This window comes from Chanodichthys erythropterus, chromosome 2, assembly GCF_024489055.1.
Source record: "Chanodichthys erythropterus isolate Z2021 chromosome 2, ASM2448905v1, whole genome shotgun sequence".
In the NCBI taxonomy this organism is placed as follows: Eukaryota; Metazoa; Chordata; class Actinopteri; order Cypriniformes; family Xenocyprididae; genus Chanodichthys; species Chanodichthys erythropterus.
This window is the reverse complement of record NC_090222.1, coordinates 28,904,598-28,928,464: the sequence shown is the minus strand read 5'-3', so window position 1 is coordinate 28,928,464 and position 23,867 is coordinate 28,904,598. Positions and strand designations below refer to the sequence as shown.

Genomic DNA, 23,867 nt, shown 5'->3' with positions numbered 1-23,867 from the left:
CTTGTATGATGTACATGAATTAAAAATAAAACAAGTAAGGGTTAATAAAGTCTAAATTGCACTTAGTACTTGCCTGGTTCATAAGTGATGCTTGAGAGGGATCCTGTATTGCTTCATTTACTTCAGCTGGATTAGATAAAATTTTTGCAGGCAATATTCACTGACAGGTTACTTTGACATTCTTCTCTTCACTGTTGATTTTTGCTCCTCATAAGCTCCTCCACTCCACCCTCTTTGTCACTTCACGTTTCGACCAATCGCGGTGAAGAAACGTCACTTCCGCGGGAGACTCGAGCTTGATGTTTTTCGAGGGAATTTTTGAAAATTAAAAAGTGGTTGACAGACGAGGAAGAAACACAACAGGTAAGCGTTGACCGTACTAAATGTCTACTATTAGTATATTAAGGTAGTACATTTGACAAGTTATTGGAGATTTAGAGGCACACAACGTTGTTAACTTTGTTTACCCTGTTTTCGCTAACGACAGCAACAGATGCTTGCTACATATCATGTGGGTAGAAGGATAATTCACCAAAATGATGTCATTCATTCAATTATGTCATTGTTTATCACATTCCTGTCATCCCAAACCTGTATGACATTCTTTTCCCTTCTGAAACGGTTCTTTTTAACGAAGTAAGTTAAGGTTAATATAAACCCCGACCAGCGTAGTCCGATTCTTGAACGAACGATTCTTGTGAGCCGATTCTTTTTAGTGAATCAAAAACACTCAACTGTTGAACCGCAATTTACTTATTTCCCTCACGTCGGACTGTATGATTATGAATGAGCTAAAAATCGTTACTGTGTTGTTATATTTAATGTTTGCGAGACTTTAATAAGTGTAGACACTGTTGGTTGTTAATATATGACAACAAAGAGTAGATAAAGATACACAGTTTATTTGTAATCAGTGTTTTATAAAAAATAAAGGATTAAATATTAACACTTTTTTTTGTTTTATTTATATTTCATCTATATAGTTATTAATATTATTATTGGAATTCATTTATGTTACCTCTAAAATGTCTGTTAACTCTCATATTAAATGAATAAATTAATTAAAATATGTGTGGTGTTAACTCAAGTTCTGTTGAAATCTGAAATTATTATAATCATTGAGAGCAAATTGCTGGGGCAGTATAAACTGCATTTCTTTTGTTTTTCAAATAATTATTCCTCAAAATTACTAAAAGAGTTATGATTAAATTACAGAAGTAAGTAAACTATCCCTTTAAACTGACCTTTGAGGTTTTGTGATTTTATTACTGCGTGGTGCTTCAACTGAAGTGGTATGTGTATCTTCATTGACAGAATGCGTAGATCTGGAGCTCCAAGTCAGATCCGTGGCAATGCTGCTAAGAAACCCAGGTTTATGCCACCGGGGCCAGCGAGGAATGATGGACCACCTTTATTGGATCCCCAACCAGAACCATCACTACCGTCACCACCACCCACATCTGCTTTGGGAAATCTGCTGCTCAATAAGGTTGAATGAATAAATCAAAACAATATAATGATTAAAAAATTGACTAATTAATTATTTTTATGCAATGTTTCTGTTTCTGTACATAATTTATATGTGACTGATAATGCACTGCTATTCATATTGTCAGTTGTACAGTTTTTTTCATCTGTATCATGACAATGCAGTTATAACATTGTAATTACCTTTTCTATAGACCCTTTTCACATTTCCGGGTTTCTCAGAAGCGGAAGTCGTCATAGTTAGGTAAAATTCCATAGCGGTGAATGAGAGAATACATTAAAATATTTTTTGTGTTCCCATTTGCTCAAGTAGCAAAAGAAAAACTCAAAAACAGTGTTTTCACAACTTTCAAAAAGATGAAAAAAATAGAGAGAGATTGATAACGGCAGTCAGAAGAGAGAAAGATGCCGCTGTATTAGAAACACCCTCACAGCAGCGTTAACTAGTTTTTTGTAATTTGATGCAAAGGTAATATAATACTAAGTATAGTGTTTTAAATATACATACTTTTTTTTTTAAATGGAAATATAAAAAAATTGCAAGATTACGATGCTGATGACTGTCATCACAAAACACGTCATCACAGTCTGTGAAAAGGGTCTATTACCTTTTTATTGTCAGTAGGTCCATTTTGCTTCATCATTGTTAGGGTTTGTTTCCCTTTGCCATGTTTAAGTTATTTCTCCCTGCAGGTCCAGAGGTGTTTGAGTAGTAAAGATTCTCCAGCTGTGTCTAATGCTCCATTGGGCAGTAAGGCATTAGCCAGGGTCCTGAGTGCTGTTCCTCAGGGGGAATGTAAGGAAAACAGCCTCAGCTCTTCACCTGACTTTCCTGAAGCTGAACAATCAGCAGATAAAGACAGCTGCTCAATACAGCCAAACACCCATGCAAACTGCACAACTGCTGGTAAGATACAGCACTGACACGTTTTGTGTGTGTGTGAGCGTGCGTTTTTGTGACATATCAGGACACCAATTTGTATAATGACATGGGTATTACAAGGAGAGGGTGACTTATGAGGACATTACCTCATGTCACCATTTTTCAAAAGGCTTATAAATCATACAGAATGAGTTTTCTGGATGAAAGTAAAAATGTGCAGTTTCCTGTGATGGAAAATACGGTTTGTACAGTATAAAAACCATTACACCTATGGAATGTCCCCACAATTCAGAGAAACAAACGTGTGTGTGTGTGTGTGTGTGTGTGTGTGTGTGTGTGTGTGTGTGTGTGTGTGTGTGATTGAAAGGATTAATTATCTATTATGAATAAACACCTATTGGTTAAATAAATGTTAAACAGATTTTGCAGTCTGGTTGGTATAATACATTTCATTTGGTAATGTAATTATAACAACGTGTAATGCATTACTTGTTAGTGTTAGTTAGCGTAATAAAAGACTCGTCTGTTGTGGTCTTGCAAGCCTTTATCACGTTGATATTCGCAAAAGTTGTTTGAATGAAGTTGTCGAACACTATAAAAAAAACTCTGACTAAGAAGGAGGAAATGCACTTGGTCACTTTTTAAAGCTTAGACCAAAACTAGTACAGAAAATAGAGAAATGGAAAGCATCAAAAGCTTCAGCGAGCGGTCAGGTTGAACAAACGGCATCTCTATTCCCCTCCTTTAACTTCGGCTTTGAGTGAAACTAACCAATCCGTGCACACGGTCCGTTTGATTGACAGGCGCAGTGTGTGTGATTGTAATCGTGCCGCGCACAGATTCAAGGCAGAGCTGTCCTGCACTCTGTGAGCTGTGGTGCGTTTGTGTGTCAGCCTGGGAAATATAGCAACTGGTGTCTTAAAAGCAGTTCCCTTACACACAAACACTGTCTGCACACAATGCGCGAGATGTTCTGGCTCGAGCTCATTAAGCGGCAGTTTAATGTTTCCCTTTGCTGTTTCAGCAGTCGCGCGCACTCGCACTGTCAAAACACGGACTTGACGCGATTAAAATATAACAACACGCTCAAAAACCCGCCGTTTCCCGCTAATAATGAAACACATGTCGCTGTTTTCAGCGGCATAAGAGAGCTCCGCTGTGTTTCTAGTCTAATGTAGTCGGGTGTGTTATGTAGGTCAGGCCAGGCTTAAGCAGCTTTACTGAACCTGCGTCAGCTTAAGCTAAAAGGAATTTCAGCAAAGCCCTCCCCGGGTAGGCGTGGGCCTAATCGAGGCTGGCCTAGTTAAGCCTGATTCTTTTTCTTACGAGCCAGTTTGTGCATGTGTGTGTTGTTTAACAGAGACAAGCAGTGCAGCAGCCTGCTCACACAAGTGAGTAGAGAAAGACAGACACACACAGCACTGGGAAAAGAGGAGAAGGAGATCAAACCTAGAGCAGTGAGACCAGCCTAAAAGCAGGATGTCTACCTTATTCATGACAAACAGCATGGTCGGCAAGGCCCGCTCCTCCAACTTCACCCTATCTGAGAAACTGGATCTTCTGCGGCTGGTCCAGCCTCACATACGCATTCTGGAGGAGCACACCAACAAGCATGCCGTGATTGTGGATAAAAACCGGTGCTGGGACAGCATAGCAGAACGCTATAATAGTTTTGGAGGCGAGAGGCCCCCCAGAACGGCACAGGGTCTTCGGACCCTTTATAAGCGACTTAAAGAAAGTGCCAAGCAGGAAGTTCTGCAGCGAAGCCACGCCCAGCCCGCGTACAGGGGCCGCATCTCGGAGCCAACCAAGCGCATCATGGAAATGATACCACAGCTGTTTCATGTAGGGGACAAAGAGCCGAGCACACTCCAGAGGTGAGATTGAGCATACAAATACACACATGTTCACACAAAAACAAAACTCACACATTATCAGATGCATCAAAAACATTATTATCACCCAATGGAAAATTTAAACCAATAACAAGTTTCTGCAAGTAGATATCTCTGAATACCTATAGGATTTTAATTGGCTTCTCTAAAAAAGATGATATTGGCTGTTAAATGTTGATTACAGCTTCTTTGAATATCTTTACATACATTTTCCCCAGATTTTTACTTTGGCTGCTGTGTTAATTGTCACATTCAGCCAATTAGAGTTTAGCAATATTTTAAGACATCTCCTTTGATAGTTTTAGTTTGTCTTGTGCGATCAAAGCACACATTGCAGTCACACGCTCGCTGTCCTTTCACTCTGTCGTGTGCCAGAGGAAAGCTGCAGTACTGAGGGGATTTGGATGTCATTAACCGTATTTCCGATGCTGCGTTAATGCCAGGTTTGTCACCGTGTGCCAGAGGAGTTACTTTCCACTGGCATCTCCATGTCTTCTCTATCTTAGGCTTTCTGTTGTGTTGACAAAACAACAGGACTTTCTTTCTTTTCTCACCACAAGTCAATCCAGCTGAGAGCTGTGGATGAACATGATCTGATTCTTTTGAATCAGGTAGTTGAATCAGATGGTTATGTTATTGGTTTAAACCTGAGAATTTTGACATACAAATAAGCATTCATCAAAGCTCTTGTCAGCACATTTTTATAAATCATGTTCAAAATTCAATTTTATGATTTTTTTTAATTTTTTTTTTTAGTTTTTAATAAATCATGTGTATGTGTCTTTACTAGGCTTCATTTCAAGAGGAATTCTCCAGTCGAGCAGCCGGGCAGCAGTCTGTCCCTCCCAGCATTGTCGGACTACCCGCATGTTGAGGCTGTGAGGGTGGAGACGGAGGATGTGAAACCGCCTCCTGATATCCACTTGATTACATCCCACGGTTCACCTGTCACCATCGCCACCCCGAGCAGTCAGGCCCACCACGGACAGAACGAGAGGGACAGTGAAGTAGTGGAAGAGGAGGAAGACGAGGAGGAGGAGGATTTAGCCTCTCATGTGTACGCGGCCTCTCTTTCTCCGTGCCCCTCCTCTGTACACCTGCCACCCTCACCGTCGGCACTCGGTGCCAGGAGGAGCGCGTATCAGAGGGGGAGAGCGGCGTTCAAAAATCCCGTTTTTGAGGCAGAAGCTTTGCAGATGATACGAGAGGAGCATGAGCTGCTTCTGGCCAATCACAGAAAGCTTGGACTATATCTAGAGGAGAAGAGGGAGGGGCTTAAGAGAAAGCAACAGTTGGAGGAGGAGCTTCTCCGGTCAAGGGTCAAAGTGGAGAAATTGAGGGCGGCCAGACTACGCCAGGGATTGCCATTGATGTGACACTTCCAGTGTCGGATCTGCAAGTGTGTCACAAAGGGAACTCGTTAATATGAAGTCGAAATTAGCTGACTTTTTGTATAGTTATTTCTTGTTTGTACAGTTTTTCTATTCAGTCGACATTTGTATGAGGATTGTTTCTGATATTTGTTGCAGGAATTAAACTTTTTAATGTGTGAATGTCCTGATTGAAGAAGACAATGAGTTTTTATTTTGTATATATATTCGCTAATAAATTCCTAATTGCTTTAATCTCTGTTTAAGCTTGTCCTTTTATCTCTTTTTTTGTCACACAGGAAGTGTTACATAGCAACAGCAATGAATGAGAACCTTCTCAGTTGAGGTGTTTGTGTAGACTTCATTTGGGTGTTTATTTATAGTACAATGCGTTTATTTAAAGCACTCAGCATGAAATGGAAATGGCTTTTTCCTGTATTGTGATGTATATTCAAATGAAATCGCTTCAAAAATTAGACAAAATGTAAGGGCGGGGGCTTGATTTTGTCTTTTGGGAATTGATTGGATCGCTGTCGTTTGAGGTTGCCCCGCCCTTGTGCTGATGCGCACATCATCAGAGAAGAGATGTGATTGTGAGGGGAATGTTTTTCAAGATTACAGGGGAACTAAATTTTAAGAAAATGATGTGCACAGATATATCATGTATAATAAACCTGTGATGATACATAAAAAAAATAATAATTGTCAATTTTGATTTCATGCTGACTTTAGGCTGATGTGAAAATCTTGCAAATGTGAATTATTTTAATGCCATTGTTTGTCACCTGACTTGTAATTATGTAGACCGACAGAACAAAAGAACAATATCAGCAGTTCTGCAAATGCCGGGTTGTTGTATAAAGGCACATTTCTACCTTATTGAATCTTTGTAATCAGTAGAACATTGTCTGTGATGTAGGTTATTGCTATGTCTTGGTATTATTGCTGATCCTTCATTTGTTTATTCTTAAAGCACGCTACTATAGTGTAATGTGGTGCAAGGCGTCATCAAGGAAGCATAAGCGCTGGGAAGGCGACGCTGTGCTAGTTGCCAGGGGGCGGACTGTTGTCCTCAAAGACATGGAGGGGCGGGACATTGGACGAGGTTAGCCTATCACAGCACATTCTAGCAATACTTTTGGATTTGATTTTGCACATAAATGCATATTTTAATTTAGGGATGCACAAAGTTTTTTTTATTGGTCAATATAGGTTTTTGGTAACACCTTACAATAAGGTTCATTAGTTAACATTAGTTAACATTAACTAATAATGAACTGCACTTATACAGCATTTATTCATCTTTGTTAATTTCAACATTTACTAATACATTATTAAAATCTTGTTAACATTAGTTAATGCACTGTGAACTAACAATGAACAACTGTATTGCTCATGGTTAGTTCATGTAAGTTAATACATTAACTAATGAACTTTATTGTAAAGTGCTACCAGTTTTTTTATATATATTTGTGCAGATTATGCTCACTCTTCTTTTTTGTCATCAAATGCTTTAAAGGTTTTAAAAACACTAATTTAATAACATTGTTAAATGTAATTTTTTCTCACTGTACATTATAATTTTGGGATACCTAAATTCACTTTTAAAGCAGTAAAATGATTGAAATGTTGTTGGGTTTTTTTGTTTTTTGTTTTTAGAAAAAAACTTTAAACTTTTTTACTATTTACTATACTATTTGCCATTTATCGGTTATTGTTCATATTATGATAATAATTATTCAGCCGAAGATGTGTGTTTTAAATCTGTGTTTTTCGGTTAGGTTCAGGCTACAAGGCATCAGAGCTGGAGAGCTTGTGTGAGGGTCAGACTCTTATGGTGGGAGGGAAACAAATTGAGGTCATGGGAGTCATATCCGATGAGGACTACGCCAAAGGCCGTTGTTTTCAAGATGCTGCTGTTGAAACTCCTGCAGAAACGGTCTTGAAGGCTCCTGTATATCGACCAGTATCCAAATCCTTTAGCAGACCAGCACTCAAGGGAGGTGCACTTACAGAGACTGAACCTGACAAACCGATCTGTAAACCCAGACATGACCCTAACACACCAGGTACAGCACATGCTCAACTAATACAGCATTTGTCTATTTTATAACTATTCATGTTCTTTTATATCTTTACAGTAACTGATAAATTGAATATTAATATTAAAAAAATAAATAAAATAAATTTGTCACACTGCAAGTCCATTTAAAAAAAAAAAATAATGAAGACAAAAGGTGATTAAAAATGGTTAAAATTCCCAGTTGCATTATTTAGCATATCCATTTGCCCTTAGAGATTATGGTCTGGTTTTACAGACAGGCTTAGATTAAGCCTGGATTAGGCCTTAGTTCAATTAGGACATTTAAGTAGCTTTTATCAACGTGCCTTAGAAAAAACATTACTGATGTGCATATTGTGACAAAACAATGACACTGACATATTTTAAGAAATGTCATTGCATGTTGCTTTCAGTTAAAACAGCTCAAACGTGCATTTTAGTCTGGCACTAGGTTTAAGCCTTAAACCGGGGGCTTATGAATTTTAACTATTACTTTTTAATCTAAAGACTTGGTGGTCTTTTAAAAAATATCCATATTTGTCCTGCTTTGTCCCTAGGCGCCCTGGTGATGCCACGACCGACAACTGAACACCAGTGGCTGTATAATAAATCCGGTTCTCCACTGGTGGATGTGGTCATCGACCCCCATTTGACCAATCATCTTCGGCCACATCAGAGAGAGGGCGTGGTCTTTCTTTATGAATGCTTAATGGGAATGAGGTAAATAAGAGAGTTGCACTTTATTTTACGGTACGTGCACTGTGTACTTACCTAAGAAAGTACCTGGTAATATAAGGTAACTACATGGATTAAGGTTAAGTTTAGGGGTAGGTTCATGGTTAGTACCTAGTTATTACCCAGTTATTGTAATTACTATAATAAGTCCATATTATGTACATAGTAACAGGACTGTAAAATAAAGTGCTACCATAACAGTTTATCTATTGTTGCAGTGTTTTACATATGCACTTCTTTGCTTATGTATGTTTGTGTGTTGCAGACTTCCTGGACGCTGTGGGGCTATTCTGGCAGATGAGATGGGACTGGGGAAGACGCTGCAGTGTGTTTGTATTCTATGGACACTACTGAGACAAGGCCCCTACGGTGGGCGGCCTGTACTGAAGAAGGCACTTGTGGTTTGTCCAGGAAGTTTGGTCAAAAACTGGGCTGCTGAGTTCAAAAAGTGGCTGGGCAGGGAGAGGATTAGTGTTTACACTGTGGACCAGGTGTGTATGCATGGCTGTTTGTGTCAGTTAGATGGATGAAGATAAGAGGATTAAAAGTGTATGTTGTCTCTGTAGGATCACCGCGTGGAGGACTTTGTCTCTTCTCCTCTTTGCTCCGTCATGGTGATCAGTTACGAGATGTTTCTGCGCTCTGTGGACCAATTGAAAGAGCTGGATTTTGGAGTGCTCATCTGTGATGAGGGTCATCGACTTAAAAACAGCAACATCAAAACGGCCAGCGCACTCACAGCACTCTCATGTGAACGCCGTCTTATATTAACAGGTTTCCTATTTCAAACAAACACAACACTTTTATAAACAAGTGTATTAGTATAACATTATGTAATTGTTAAAAAGTTCTGTAATTATTATTTTAACAGGAACTCCAGTGCAGAATGACCTGCAGGAGTTTTATTCCATCGTTGAGTTTGTAAATCCAGGAATTCTGGGAACATCTGCCGCCTACAGGAAGATTTATGAAGAGCCCATTCTCAGATCTCGCCAGCCCACCTGCACTGAGGTAACAAGATAATGATTATTTTTATTATCTTATTATTTTATTATTTTTTATATATATATGTGTGTGTATACATATATATATATATATATATATATATATATATATATATATATATATATAATATATATAAAAACAATTATTTTTGCAAATGAATTGCTGTATTTTTTTTATTAAATAAATGCAGTCTTGGTGAGCATAAGAGAAAAAAGAAGAAAAAAAAGTAATGTTTCCAAACTTTTGACAGGTACTCTGTGTGTTTGTGTGTGTGTGTATATATACACTGTGTGTCTTGTCTGTATTCATCAGCTGGTGTGGTATATTGTGCATTGAACTGTGTTTTAGGAAGAGCGAAATATTGGAGAGGAACGTGCCGCTGAGCTCTTTCGTCTAACAGGTGTGTTTACATTACGGCGCACTCAGGAGATCATTAATCAGTATTTATCCGAACGGATTGAGTGGACCGTATTCTGCAAACCCACTGAGCTGCAGCTGCGTCTGTATGGAGTCCTTCTGGCCACGCGGCCCATCAGAGCCTGCCTCTCTGGTGCCAGCACACACACTTACACACACAGCCCACACCTCGTATGCATCAATGCCCTCAAGAAACTCTGCAACCACCCCGGGCTGCTCTACAACACTCTACAGGTATAATAGGTGATGGTATTTTGCTCTTTCATGTTCTTTATCTAAATATTGCTACTTTTTAATCATGCTTTGTGGTATTTGCTTCAGGAAAAGTCAGATGAGATGTATGAGGATGGAATTATGGAACTCTTTCCTGATGGATATTCCACAGGTGCCTTCGGCACTGCAGACTCTGGGAAACTTCTAGTGTTAACAGACCTGCTGTCGGCAATACAGCATGTCAATCGAACAGACAGGTACCACATATACACCACTGCTGCCATACTTCATTACAGACATCTTGTTTTAAAGGTTTCAAGAAGTGATTAGGACAAGAAGTCTGAACAAGTCAAATTTGTTGGGATGAGTATGAGACTCGTGCACAGTTTTGTCTTGCTGTCTTTCTCTACTTAGGGTTGTTTTGGTGTCCAACTACACACAGACTCTTGACTTGCTGCAGGATGTCTGTGATCAAATAGGCTATAAATGGTGTCGGCTTGATGGACAGACACCTGTTGCCCAGCGACAACGAATTGTTGATTCCTTCAACAGCCCGCACTCATCCAACTTCCTGTTGCTACTCAGCTCCAAGGCTGGAGGGGTGGGGCTAAACCTCATTGGTGCCTCCCATCTTGTTTTATATGATATAGACTGGAACCCTGCCAATGATATACAGGTCAGTGGACTTCCACGTTACACTTAGCCATGTAAAGCAATAATAAATCACTATACATTATACAGTATTACACAAAATCAGATATCATGCTATTCATGGTGTTTTGAGATCAGTTAGAAACACTGCAGTTGGACTTCACTGTTGTAAATCCACATGCTTGTCTTAGTTGTACCTTTAATACAGACCACTGGGTGGCAGTGAATGCAAAAAAAAACATAACCTGTTTTATAAATCCTGTTCACTCATGTATTTATGTGTAAATGTTCTGCATCTTTCACGTCACAATCATTTTGTTTCGCTGCCATGATGAATGCTTTCTAAGAGCTTTGAGTGATAACATTTGTTTTATAAGACTCAATCATTTAATTAGTATTGATAATTATCTGTCAGGCCATGGCACGTGTGTGGCGAGATGGACAGAAGAAAACAGTTCACATCTACAGATTTCTAACAACAGGTAACCAAAACATTTTTTAATTACCCAGAAAATGAGTATCACCAGCCTGTCTGTCGATTGATAAATTTAGATGCTTGTTATGACTGTGCAATATCAAGAAGAACTTGACATGAAACATCTCACAGGCTTTCATCAATCATAACCCACACAAACTTACTTTTCTACCAATAGGCTCTATGTTATGACACATATCACATGATGAGACGGCTTTATTTATAGAAGGCTGTCAGATGGAAAAAGTATTTGTTTATGGGTTTGTGCACGAGTTTGGCCTGCAGTAGTGAGCATGTGTCTCCTTATAGGTTCCATAGAAGAGAAGATCTATCAGAGGCAGGTGAGTAAACAGGGGCTTTCTGGGACAGTGGTGGACCTGGCCAAAAAAGCGGAGCATAGTAGCTTTTCTGCTGAGGAGCTACGGGACCTTTTCAGTTTTGAACCTAATACATCCTGCCTCACACATGACCTGCTGGACTGCCAGTGCACCGGAGATGGAAATACACCAGGTAAATAAATGCAAACAAATCTAATAAAACAAATAAAACTAAACAGAATTAAAGGTGCCGTAGAACGTGTTTTCAAAAGATGTAATATAAGTCTAAGGTGTCCCCTGAATGTGTCTGTGCAGTTTCAGCTCAAAATACCCATAGATTTTTTTTATTAATTTAACTGCCTATTTTGGGGCATCATTAAATATGCGCTGATTCAGGCTGCGGCCCCTTTAAATTCTCGTGCTCCCTGCCCCGAAGCTCCAGCTGCCTTAAGCAGCATAAACAAAGTTCGCACAGCTAATATAACCCTCAAAATTGATCTTTACTAAGTGTTCGTCATGCAGCATGTCTACTCGCGTAAGTACAGTATTTATTTGGATGTTTACATTTGATTCTTAGTGAGTTTGAGGCTATGCTCTGTGGCTAACAGGCTAAAGCTAACATTACACACTGTTGGAGAGATTTATAAAGAATGAAGTTGTGTTTATGCATTATACAGACTGCAAGTGTTTAAAAATGAAAATAGCGACGGCTCTTGTCTCCGTGAATACAGTAAGAAACGATGGTAACTTTAACCACATTTAACAGTACATTAGCAACATGCTAATGAAACGTTTAGAAAGACAATTTACAAATATCACTAAAAATATCATGTTATCATGGATCATGTCATCATGTTATTATTGCTCCACTGCCATTTTTCGCTATTGTTCTTGCTTGCTTACCTAGTCTGATGATTCAGCTGTGCACATCCAGACGTTAATACTGGCTGCCCTTGTGTAATGCATTGAACATGGGCTGGCATATGCAAATATTAGGGGCGTACATATTAATGAGATTTGCCTGTTCTTCGGAGGTCTTTTAAACAAATGAGATTTACATAAGGAGGAGGAAACAATGGTGTTTGAGACTCACTGTATGTCATTTCCATGTACTGAACTCTTGTTATTCAACTATGCCAAGGTAAATTCAATTTTCCATTCTACGGCACCTTTAAATAAAGGAGGAACTAGATGATTCTTCTACTGTTATGCATTAGGGCTGTCAATCAATTAAAAATTCTGAAAGACCACTGATGACTGAATTATTGCTGCTAAAAATTCATTTTTGGAATGTCCTTATTGATGTCCTTATTGAGCATCACGCAGTTGCTGCAATTTTTTGGGCTGCACATCCATGATGCGAATCTCCGTTCCACTACATCCCAAAGGTGCTCTATAGAGTGGTGGAGGTATGACGTCAGAACCTGGAACACTAATTTGCCGCTGGCTCCTTCAAAAATTTTCCTATGGGGTTTTACGATTTATGTGTAAAATAAAGCCTTTAGTAATCTTAACTTGACTATACTTTGACGTAAATTGCACATAGCAAAAATGTTCATTTTGAAGCCGTTATGTTCATTTTTGAAAACTTTGAAAAAAAAACAAACTAGATAAGACAGTTTGAGGTGTGAATGTGTGCAGTGTACATTGTAGAACAAAACGTCAAAATATCGTAAGGTTATGATTACCAGAGGCTTTGTTTTACTCATTGAAAATCCTCAGGAAAATCTTGAAGGAATCCGTGGCAAATTGGACTTCTAGGTTCTGAAGTCATAGGATTAAGATTTGGTGTCTAAAGTGAACTTGTTGTCATGTTCAAGAAACCAGTTTGAGATGATTTGTGGTCATAAAGGGATGGACATGGTCAGCAACGGTAGGTAGACTGTGACATTCAAGTGAGGCTTAATTGGTACAAAGTGTGCCAAGAAAATATCCCGCACACCATTACACCACCACCCTGAACCACTGATACAGTGCAGAATGGATCCATGCTTTCATGTTGTTTATACCAAATTCTGACCCTATCTGAATGTCGCAGCAGAAATCGAGACTCATCAGACAAGGCAATGTTTTCCAGTCTTCTGTTGTCCAATTTTGGCGAGTCTGCACAACTTGTAGCCTCAGTTTCCTGTTCTTAGCTGCTGTTCTTGTGGCACCCGGTGTGGTCTTCTGCTGCTTTAGCCCATCTACTTCAAGGTTCAATGTGTTGTAAGTTCAGAGATGCTCTTCTGCAGACCTCGGTTATAGCAAGTGGTTATTTGAGTTACTATTGCCTTTTTATCAGCTTAAACCAGTCTGGCCATTCTCCTCTGACCTCTGGGATCAACAAGACATTTTTGCCCACAGAACTGCCGCTCGCTGGATATTTTCTCTTTTTCAGACCATTCTCTGTAAACCTTAGTAAATCCCAGTAGATCAGCAGTTTCTGAAATACTCAGACCGGCCTGCCTGGCACCAACACCCATGCCATGTTTAAAGAGACTTAAATCAACTTTCTTCCCAATTCTGATGCTCAGTTTGAGCTTCAGCAGATTGTCTTGACTATGTTTACATGCCTAAATGCAGTGTGTATTTGTGTGTGTATACATATGCCTTTCATTAGTAGCCCTTTTTAATTCATTTGCATGTATTTGTGCCAGGTTTTGTGAAGGAGATAAACGAGGAGACCGGAAGGGCATGTCAGCTGGGTCGCCATGCCGACAGCACAATGTCATTTCCGCAACGAGTCAGCATGTCTGAGCTCATGCAGTGGAGGCATTTTTCTGGAGATGTTCAGTCATATAATGATATTTACCTAAATCATGCCCGTAACCACATCACATACGCCTTTCATAGCACCACTTCTAAAGTATAAACTCTTCCCAAAGACAATTATATACAAACCCTCTGCCCTCAAGCTGTGTAAATATCTCATGTATATTTGAAAAATAAAAATTTTCCTTTTAATAAATCTTTTTACATTTCGGTTGTCTGCAGGTGTGTTTGTGTCCATTTAGGGAACCTGCTGATAGATTAATAACATAATCAGAAATGGCACCAGAGCATCTGTCAGACAAATACATTGTCACATTAGGGTCTGGTTTCATAGACAGGGCTTAGATTAAGCCAGGATTAGGCCTTAGTTTAATTAGGTCATTCAAGTAGCTTTTATAAACATGGATGTGCATCTTGAGACAACACAATGGCACTGACATATTTTAAGATGTCAATGCAAGTTGCTTTCAGTTAAAACAGTTCAAACGTGCATTTTAGTCTGGGACTAGGCTTAAACCTTTTCTGTGAAACCAGTTTATTTATTTATTTCTCCTGAGAACATCCAGTTTCCACAGTTAATTTATTCTAAATATAATAATTTGTGTTAGTTTTTAATCACTGGTTTAATTTGTTCTTTGGTGTTTATGGATACAGAACCCATTGATTAAATAAGGCTTGACCTGTATCCTCTTGTTTATTGTTTCCCCCTTTTATCACCCTCGTTTTTACATTTGTATGATTTCTGTTGAATGTTTCCAAAACCAGGCTTGTTCCATCTCAATAGGAGAACCTTTGTACATGTTGCTGTGTTGGATTACATTAGTTGCACAGATGGTTCGTTTAATGCAGCTTCCAGCTAAATCTGTCCATTGTCACCATTAGTAACAGAAACACTGACTGCGGAAATCAGAAATGACAGAGCATTCACGAAAGCAGTGATGCATAACGGTCACCAGCAGGAGATGAGCTAGTCAGCTCTGTGACTCATTAACCAGACTAACCTGGTTGCACGTTTGCTCGCGTTGTTGTTTATTGACAATGTTTCATTGTTTAAATGGGGCCGTGATCAATCACTGTGCTGTGAAATAACGCGCGAGTCAGATGTTGTCTTTCCGTGTGCGTCTATTTCTTTGGAGGAGAGTATGAGTGTTGAAGATGGCGTGTTAGTCAGGCACTTCTGTATAAGCAGCCTCTTGAGATCTTGACACTGTCCAGGCTGTGATGATGACATCCCAGCAACTGTTACCAGAGTAACAATACAATGTTTATTTGGTCTGTAGGGACTTGTTTACTGTATATGTTTCTCAGCCAGGCCTTTACTGTAAGTACTGTCAGTTGTGCAGTATCATCCCTCAGGGAAGGACTCAGCCGTCACAGAACGAAGTAAAGACGTGTGCTCAGATCAGTTAGGTTGATGAGGACGTAATGTAGCATTTGCAGAGCATAACTGAATTTACACAAATGAACCAGTTCAAAAGTTTACATACCCTTGAATCTTAATACTGTGTCTTTTACCTTGATGATAAACAACTGTTTTTTTTTCTCCTTTTTTTTCAAAGATATAATTTACCCAGATCATTGAATTCAAAATGTGTACACCCCCAAATATAACATATTTAGAATATTACAAACTATTTTCTCTTTGAATATATAGAATTGTAAATAGAAATATATTTTAAAATTTCAGCAGCCATTACTCCAGTCTTTAGTGCCACATGATCCTTCGGAAATCACTTGTAAATGTGTGTGTGTGTTAAGCAGCAAAAACATTTCAACGTAATAATAAATGTTTGAGCAGCAAATCAGCATATTAGAATAATTTCTGAAAGATCATGTGACACTGAAAACTGGAGCAATGATGCTGATATTTATATGGGTCAATGACGTGATGGGTCTCTTTTTTTTCCAAAGGCTTTAATAATAATAAAAACAAAGATATAACATGCAAAGTATGTAAGGTAGTACAACTGGATCTCTGTTATTGAATCCAAAAAGTTTTAATTATATTTTGCTACATATAAAGGTATTTTAAAGATTTTGAAGTGTCAAAAGGTCATTCGGTTTAACCATCCAAAGGCCAATACAGCCATTTCATTTGCGATTAAAATATCTTAAAATGAAATAAATGTATATATTTTTTATTCTGGCATGATTTTATAACATCAAATATCAACATAGTGCAAAATGGTATTAAAATTATGTGTGGAAGCTGTTTCTTTGTTATGAGAAAGAATGTCATGAAAAATGAATTTCATTGATGAAAGATCCATTTTGGATCAAGTCATGCCGTCAATATCATGTGACAGGATGTAACATCATTCAGACACCTGCAAAGGACCACATGGTCATGAAGCAAATAACTCTCTTTTAACTATTTGAAAAATTCATGTTTTCACTTGCTCAAACGCATGTCCCGAAACATCAGGTCATTCGGTACAACTGCTATAAAACATGGAAAATATTGTAATATTTTAAAAACTTGTACTAAATATAAAATGTTTGATTTTCCTTTTGCTAGCTAGCTAACAAGCTAACTAGATATCAGCCTGTTTGCATCGTTTAAAAATATCTTCATTCAGTGTAACCAAAAGTGTAATTCGGTAAAACCGAATGACTTTTTTGGTGACAAACCTTGTAAAAAAATGACAAAAGCAGTGTTAATTGATTCTAAAAACCACATAATCTTATTGTTAACACTTAAAACTTCAAAATGAATAATATCTCCATTATGTTTTTTACACTTTTAAAAACATTATTCGTCAATGACCCATATATAAATATTCAAACGTGTCAAAGTTGATCGTCCAGGTGAACATCTCAACTTGAATGCTTTAAGATAGTTGACGCTTGACACCCTGTCTAATCTGTTTCTTTGTGGTGTTTGCTCTCTAAGACTAAATTAACTCATCCCTTCTTTCCTGACGCATGGCCCAGTTACTGCAATTATTGCATTGGAATCAACGGTCAGCTCAGGTCTCAGTCTTCATTGACCCTACGAGCATAGCAGCCCTGAACACACACACAAGTTGCACAAACCCATTTACATCCCTTTTTGCAGACGTTGTTCCAGACTGATAAGCTTTCGCAGTTAGCACCATGATGCTTTTAGTTTTATGTTTGTGGTGCATCAGTCATCCATATTATCAGTAAAGCACCATTTTTACATCTCTGACCCTCTCTGATCTCTAAAGGCCTATTTCTGATCCGCTCTTAGAGAAGTGAATGAATGAAGGAAATAATCCAGCACTCTACTGCAATTTCTCTTATCCATCCAATCTATTTGTCCATATCAATTCTGAATATAGAAACAGTCCTCATAATCCAGCAATTACATTAATAACTCATTATAATCTGTCATTTGTGGCTCTTTGAGCAGCAGAGTGAATGTAATCTGCATCTCGGTACATGTTTATGTGCACGTTTGCACATATGTGAAATGGAGAGCATGAGCATCTGGTGTTGTACACTGTCTGACCCCTTGTTTTGTTTGCATGCCATGTAATATTGAAAAGACTGATAGAGAATTTGTTCTTGGTTTGGGTTAGTTTTGGTCACATTGGTCTCTTGTGAATTGCTCTTGAGAGAAATAAAATGACCTCGAGATATGATTTGTTAGCATTCAATTCAAGTCTATCAGATCTTAATATAAAATATATAGTATATTTAGAATACGGTAACTGCTGTACCACGGATTTGACAACTAGTGACTGAGAATGTCTTGGATTTTTTTTGTCTGTGTCTGTACTCAATACGATTAATTGTCTTTATAGGATCTACTGTCCTTATGTGTCCTGCTTTAACCATGGTTTACTTTGCTAACCAACATACTAATCAAGGTTACATAATGGCACTTACTTTTTTTTCCACTCAATTTTGTTTAGTTGGTTTTAGTATGCAGCATAATCTGTTATAGATCCACTGCATGAACCTGTAACTCCTTATTTTCAACCTGAACCCGAAAACACTTGAGAAACACTTCTCAGAAGGAATAATTATGCTGTTTAAAAAAAAAAAAAAAAAAAAAACTAGATACAGGCATACAGGTTTCAAACTTATAAGGAACCCCTTGTATGATCATCATTTTGCATCCCTTCCTGAAATATAAAGGGATAAAAATAGTTTTAACTTTTTTTTTTTGAAATTTAACGACATTTTTCTCATAATTTAATGTATTTGTTCTCGTAATTTAACAACTTTTTTCTCGTAATTTATTGAGTTTATTCTCACATTTTATCTCGACTTTTTTCCTCGAAATTTAACAACATTTTTCTCATAATTTAACGAATTTGTTCTCGTAATTTAATTAGTTTAATCTCAACATTTTATCTCGAAATTTAACTACATTTTCTCATAATTTAATGAATTTGTTCTCGTAATTTAACGACTTTTTTCTCGTAATTTAATGACTTTATTCTCAACATTTTATCTCGACTTTTTTCTCGAAATTTAACGAGTTTTTTCTCATAATTTAATGACTTTATTCTCAACATTTTTTCTCGAAATTTAACATTTTTCTCATAATTTAATTAATTTGTTCTCGTAATTTAACGACTTTTTTCTCGGAATTTAATAACTTTAATCTCAACATTTTATCTCGACTTTTTTCTCGAAATTTAACGAGTTTTTTCTCGTAATTTAACAACTTTAATCTCGAGATGGTTTTATTTTTTTTATTATTGCTTGGCCCTAATCCTCTTCCGTAGTGTGAGAATATATTACGGGCTATGTTATAATGATGGAAAGTGGACGTTGATAATGTAGGCTATTAAAAAAACACAACTTTCCCTAAATCTGTTTTTCTCTCAAATATTGGTGGGTTTCCTAGCCCCCCATAGGACTATAATCGCGTCTCAATGCGAGGCATGATTCTCGAGATAAAATACTGCATTTTCCACCCATCAGTCGGTATAAGGAAAGACCCGCTGAAGCTCACTGGGAGGGAGAAGTGACGTCAAGGAAATCCTCACTGCTACCGAGACCTTAATATAAACACGAACTGAGAGCTCCAAGCACATTACTGCGCAAAATATAGACGGACAGGATTACCAGGGCAAAAAGCACCAGTCCTCATTCAGGTGTGCTTAATTGAAGACAACGGAGCTAAGAGCAATTAGATTTTCTTGCTGAGCAGGTTTCTGCTGGATGGGACTATTGGAGCACAATTTTACACCGTCCGATCTAGTCTGTTCATTCTTTGTCTCAGCCACACTCAAAGAGACAACCGTTGTTTAACCGAGTGTTTGTCGACAAATTGCACATATGACCCTGCTGGCGAGCATGCGGCGCCACAGTATCCGCGTTCAGCATCACCTGCACCGGTGGAGCATCTGCGGGACGGACGGTGGGCAGCTGCTGAGCGATGGTTTCGCGCACTCTGACATCGGTATGTCCCGGTCCAGTTCCTGCTCGTCCGCCTCCTCAGACTCCGCTCTCTCAACCGAGTCTCCGACTCCATCTTCGGTCGGACCCTTCACTGTTGTCCTGCTCGGAGACAACGGCGTTGGGAAGTCCGCGCTCGCCAGTATATTCGCTGGGGCATCAGACAGCATGGGCAGCGAATGCGAGTTGTATGGAGGTATGTTGACAATTACTCGACGTTTCTTTTATACTCCAACTTTTCACAGAGCCTATGCAGTTGCACTGATACCTTTCCACTGACGTTCTTAAAGGGTTAGTTCACCCCAAAATGAAAATTCTGTCATAATTTACTCGCCTTCAAGTTGTTCCAAAGCTGTATGAGTTTCTTTCTTCTGCTGAACACAAAAGAAGATATCTTGAAGAATATGGGTTACCAAACAGTTGATGGGCTCCATTGACTTCTATGGTATGGAAATAAATGGAGCCCATCAACTGTTTGGTAACTGACATTCTTCAAGATATCTTTTGTGTTCAGCAGAAGAAAAATTGTCAAACAGGTTTGGAACTTTAGGGGAATTTAAATTTTTGGGTGACCTATCCGTTATATTTATAAAGTTCATAAATTAAAATTTTTCCATCATAATCATACAATTAAACATTTAAGGTTCAACATTTCATATTTAAGAGTCCCTTGTGTGGAATTTAAAAGTCACAAGAGTTGCGCAAGACAAACCTTGTCAGATTGCACCGAAAACTTCAAATAAAGATATTTTTTTTGTCAATATAGGCTATATAATTAATATACTGTCTTAAAGTAAGTCAGATTATAATTTTCATTTTTGCCACGGCCAGTATTCATAACCGTGTTTCAACTCTTTGTCCTTTTTAATGTTGTCAGGTGAAGTATTTGAGCAGACAATTACAGTAGACGGTGAGAGGGCCACCGTTACCCTACTCGACATGTGGGATTCGCAGGTAACACTTTTAGTTTGTCAGCAATTGATATATTAATATACTTTATTATAAGTGATTGGAGGTTCTGAGACATTCTAATTTTTGTTTCCATCAGGATGAGGACAGCTGGACGCAGGAGCGATGTTTGAAGACAGGAGATGCTTTCATTATAGTTTATGCCATAACAGATCGTTCAAGCTTCCTTCGCGCATCAGATCTTCGTATTAAGCTCCGGCGTGAACGTGAGGCTGACCACACTCCAATCATCCTGGTCGGCAATAAATGTGACCTGGTCCGCTGCCGAGAAGTGTCCATTAGTGGTAAGTATATAGTAAAACTCTTAAATGCGGCCCTGCTCTTTACCTTAAATTGAGTTACAGCATTAGCATTAAAATTAGCCTATTTAATTTTCTTAATCTGTGAATCCCCCTCATAGGATTGATAAAGTACTCTTTGTTTTAGCTTGTATCACTGAGGGTCTTTCTTCTCTTATTTTTCAGAGGGTCGTGCATCTGCTGCTGTCTTTGACTGTAAGTTCATTGAGACTTCAGCAGCAATGCAACACAACGTCTGGCCGCTGTTTGAGGGCATCATCCGCCAGCTCCGTCTACGAAGAGACAGCTTGGAGGCCCTCACCAGGCGTTGTTCTCTTCAAAAGCGTCGGGAGAGTCTCCCAAAGAAAGCGAAGCGGTTCATTAACAAACTGATTGCTAAGAAGAACAAGCAAGCAGCTTTCAAACTCAAGTCTAAATCATGTCATGACCTGATGAGTCTGTAGTGTGTGACTTTGAATGGCTCTGAATCTTTGATTTGTATTGTATGAAGTTTGGGTGCAAAGTAAGTGATTTTAAGAAAGCCAGGTATGTCTATATTAGACTGTACTGTAGAGGAGAAATGATTACAGGCTTCTCGATCCCTCTGTGAAGGACAGAATGCTCTAGTGTTACCTATCGTTCTTTTCAAAATCCATTAAGTACACAAATGTTTTTGTGGGAACCCCAAGTCAAAACCAATCCTTTTCATTTTTTTAATGAACTTTCTGATAGGTTTGCTTTTGAATTGTAAGAACTCTTTGTCGTACCTTGTGTGTGTGTGTGTGTGTGTGTGTAAAAACATGTTTTGTCCAACTTTTTCTCAGTTTGAGCATATAGCATTCAAAAGAAATAAAATATTGTTTTTTATGATGAATCTGAAATGCTTTAGTCATTTTGAAAGTGCACACATCCAGAAAAGCTGAAAAGCATCTCTAAAGTACATCATACATTAACCTTGATGAAAACATACACCAGCTGTTACTGTGAATATGGGGGCATATTATTATAATACAGATGCTGTATTTCTCTAAAATACAACAATTTTTAACTAAATACAGAAAACTTTTTTGTGTGTTTTGGCAGTTATTTACTACACAACGGCTTTTTGGGGGCCTGAAAATGCAAACTTTTGAAAACGGATTTCAAGGTGCAAGTTTTTGAAAACAATACCATTATTGCCTCCATGTTAACTACAAAAACGCAATATGTGTTCAGTTTATAAGCACACAGTATTTATTTACAAAGTGACATTGCCAACTACTGGCCTGGCACCATAATACAGCGTTTTTAGTCATTTTTCGACGATTGTCGTCTGTTTGTGGAAAAACGCAAAGGAAAAATGTTTCCATTTTTAGTACATCATTGTTGTGTAAACATACCCTAAATTAAAGGGTTAGTTTACCCAAAAATGAAAATGATGTCTATTATTACTCACCCTCACGTCGTTCGACACCTGTAAGACCTTTCATCTTTTTTTACAGTCTATGTTCAGAACACAAATTAAGATATTTTTGATAAAATCAGATGGCTCGGTAAGGCCTCTATTGCCAGCAAGATAATTAACACTTTCAGATGCCCAGAAAGCTACTAAAACATATTTAAAACAGTTCATGTGACTACAGTGGTTCAACATTTCCGATTTCAAAACACTGCTTCGACACTTTACAAATCACTTGTTTCGAATCAGTGAGTCGGATCACGTTTCAAACTGCCAAAGTCACGTAAACTATTGAAATTTCGAAACACTTATGACGTAACAAAGCCTTGTTTACTGAAATCACGTGACTTTGGCACTCCGAACCACTGATCTGAAACAAAAGATTCTTAAAGCTTCGAAGCGGTGTTTTGAAATCGCCCATCACTAGATATTGTTGAAAAGTCATTATTTTAGCACACAAAAAGTATTCTTGTCGCTTTATAATATTAAGGTTGAACCACTATAGTCACATGAACTCTTTTAAATATGTTTTAGTACCTTTCAGGGGATCGGATTTTATCAAAAATAACTTAATTTGTGTTCCGAAGATAAACAAAGGTCTTACGGGTGTGGAACGACATGAGGGTGAGTAATTAATGACAATTTTCATTTTTAGGTGAACTAACCCTTTAAGTGTGTTTTCAACCAATTTACAATTAAACATGCAGTGGGGTCCAAAGTATGAATATGCATTGAAAGTCTGGGATATAGTACAATTTAATACTGGAAATCCCCCCCCCCCCCCAAAAAAAAACAAAACAATTTAACACCCTAAGATACCAATCAAGTAAGCAAATTTTTGACAAAAGATATTGCTAATTTTGATAACATGAACTATAGCAATGAAAAATATACTAATTAATTAATAAAATCAAAAGTTGTAAATGTTAAAATTACTTAACGGACCTGAGCTAACATGAGCTAACAAAGAACAGTTGTATTTTTTTGAACTAAGGTTAAAGGGTTAGTTCACCCAAAAATGGAAATGTATTACTTACCCTCATGTCGTTCCACACCCGTAAGACCTTCGTTAATCTTCAGAACACAAATTAAGATAATTTAGTTGAAATCCGATAGCTCCGTGAGGCCTCCTTAGGGAGCAATGGAGACTTCCTCTCTCAAGATCCATAAAGGTAACGTTACTAAAAACATATTTAAATCGGTTCATGTGAGTACAGTGGTTCAATATTAATATTATAAAGCGACGAGAATATTTTTGGAGCGCCAAAAAAACAAAATAACGACTTATTTAGTGATGGCCGATTTCAAAACACTGCTACATGAAGCATAATGAACCAGTGTGCCGAATTATGATTCAGATCGCATGTCAAACTGCCAACGGCTGAAATCATGTGACTTTGGCGCTCCGAATAGCAGATTCGACACACTGATTCGTTTATGCTCCGATGCTTCTTGAAGCATTGTTTTGAAATCGGCCATCACTAAATAAGTCGTTATTTAGTTTTTTTTTTTTTTTGGCGCTCCAAAAATATTCTTGT

The 23,867-nt window shown here is 38.0% G+C and overlaps 3 protein-coding genes across 3 annotated transcripts; all 3 read left to right on the top strand.

The window, feature by feature from the left end:
• The first annotated feature begins 289 nt into the window (after nt 1-289).
• rad54b (RAD54 homolog B) lies at nt 290-14,394 on the top strand. Its single transcript, XM_067395078.1, has 15 exons — nt 290-363; nt 1,315-1,489; nt 2,182-2,395; nt 6,610-6,741; nt 7,418-7,705; nt 8,256-8,418; nt 8,699-8,924; nt 9,000-9,207; nt 9,305-9,444; nt 9,787-10,089; nt 10,177-10,325; nt 10,483-10,744; nt 11,135-11,201; nt 11,504-11,704; nt 14,151-14,394. Exons 2-15 carry the CDS (start codon nt 1,316-1,318, stop codon nt 14,363-14,365), a joined length of 2,742 nt encoding a protein of 913 aa, XP_067251179.1. The 5' UTR covers nt 290-363; nt 1,315; the 3' UTR covers nt 14,366-14,394.
• On the top strand, nt 3,851-5,642 carry LOC137027180 (fibrinogen silencer-binding protein). The gene is made up of 2 exons (XM_067395093.1): nt 3,851-4,248; nt 5,057-5,642. The coding sequence occupies exons 1-2, from the start codon at nt 3,851-3,853 to the stop codon at nt 5,640-5,642; spliced, it is 984 nt and encodes a 327-aa protein (XP_067251194.1).
• A 4,893-nt stretch (nt 14,395-19,287) lies between the features above and the next one.
• Nucleotides 19,288-21,699, top strand: gem (GTP binding protein overexpressed in skeletal muscle). The gene is made up of 4 exons (XM_067395068.1): nt 19,288-19,840; nt 20,522-20,598; nt 20,693-20,897; nt 21,078-21,699. Exons 1-4 carry the CDS (start codon nt 19,525-19,527, stop codon nt 21,353-21,355), a joined length of 876 nt encoding a protein of 291 aa, XP_067251169.1. The 5' UTR covers nt 19,288-19,524; the 3' UTR covers nt 21,356-21,699.
• The last annotated feature ends 2,168 nt before the right edge of the window (nt 21,700-23,867 follow it).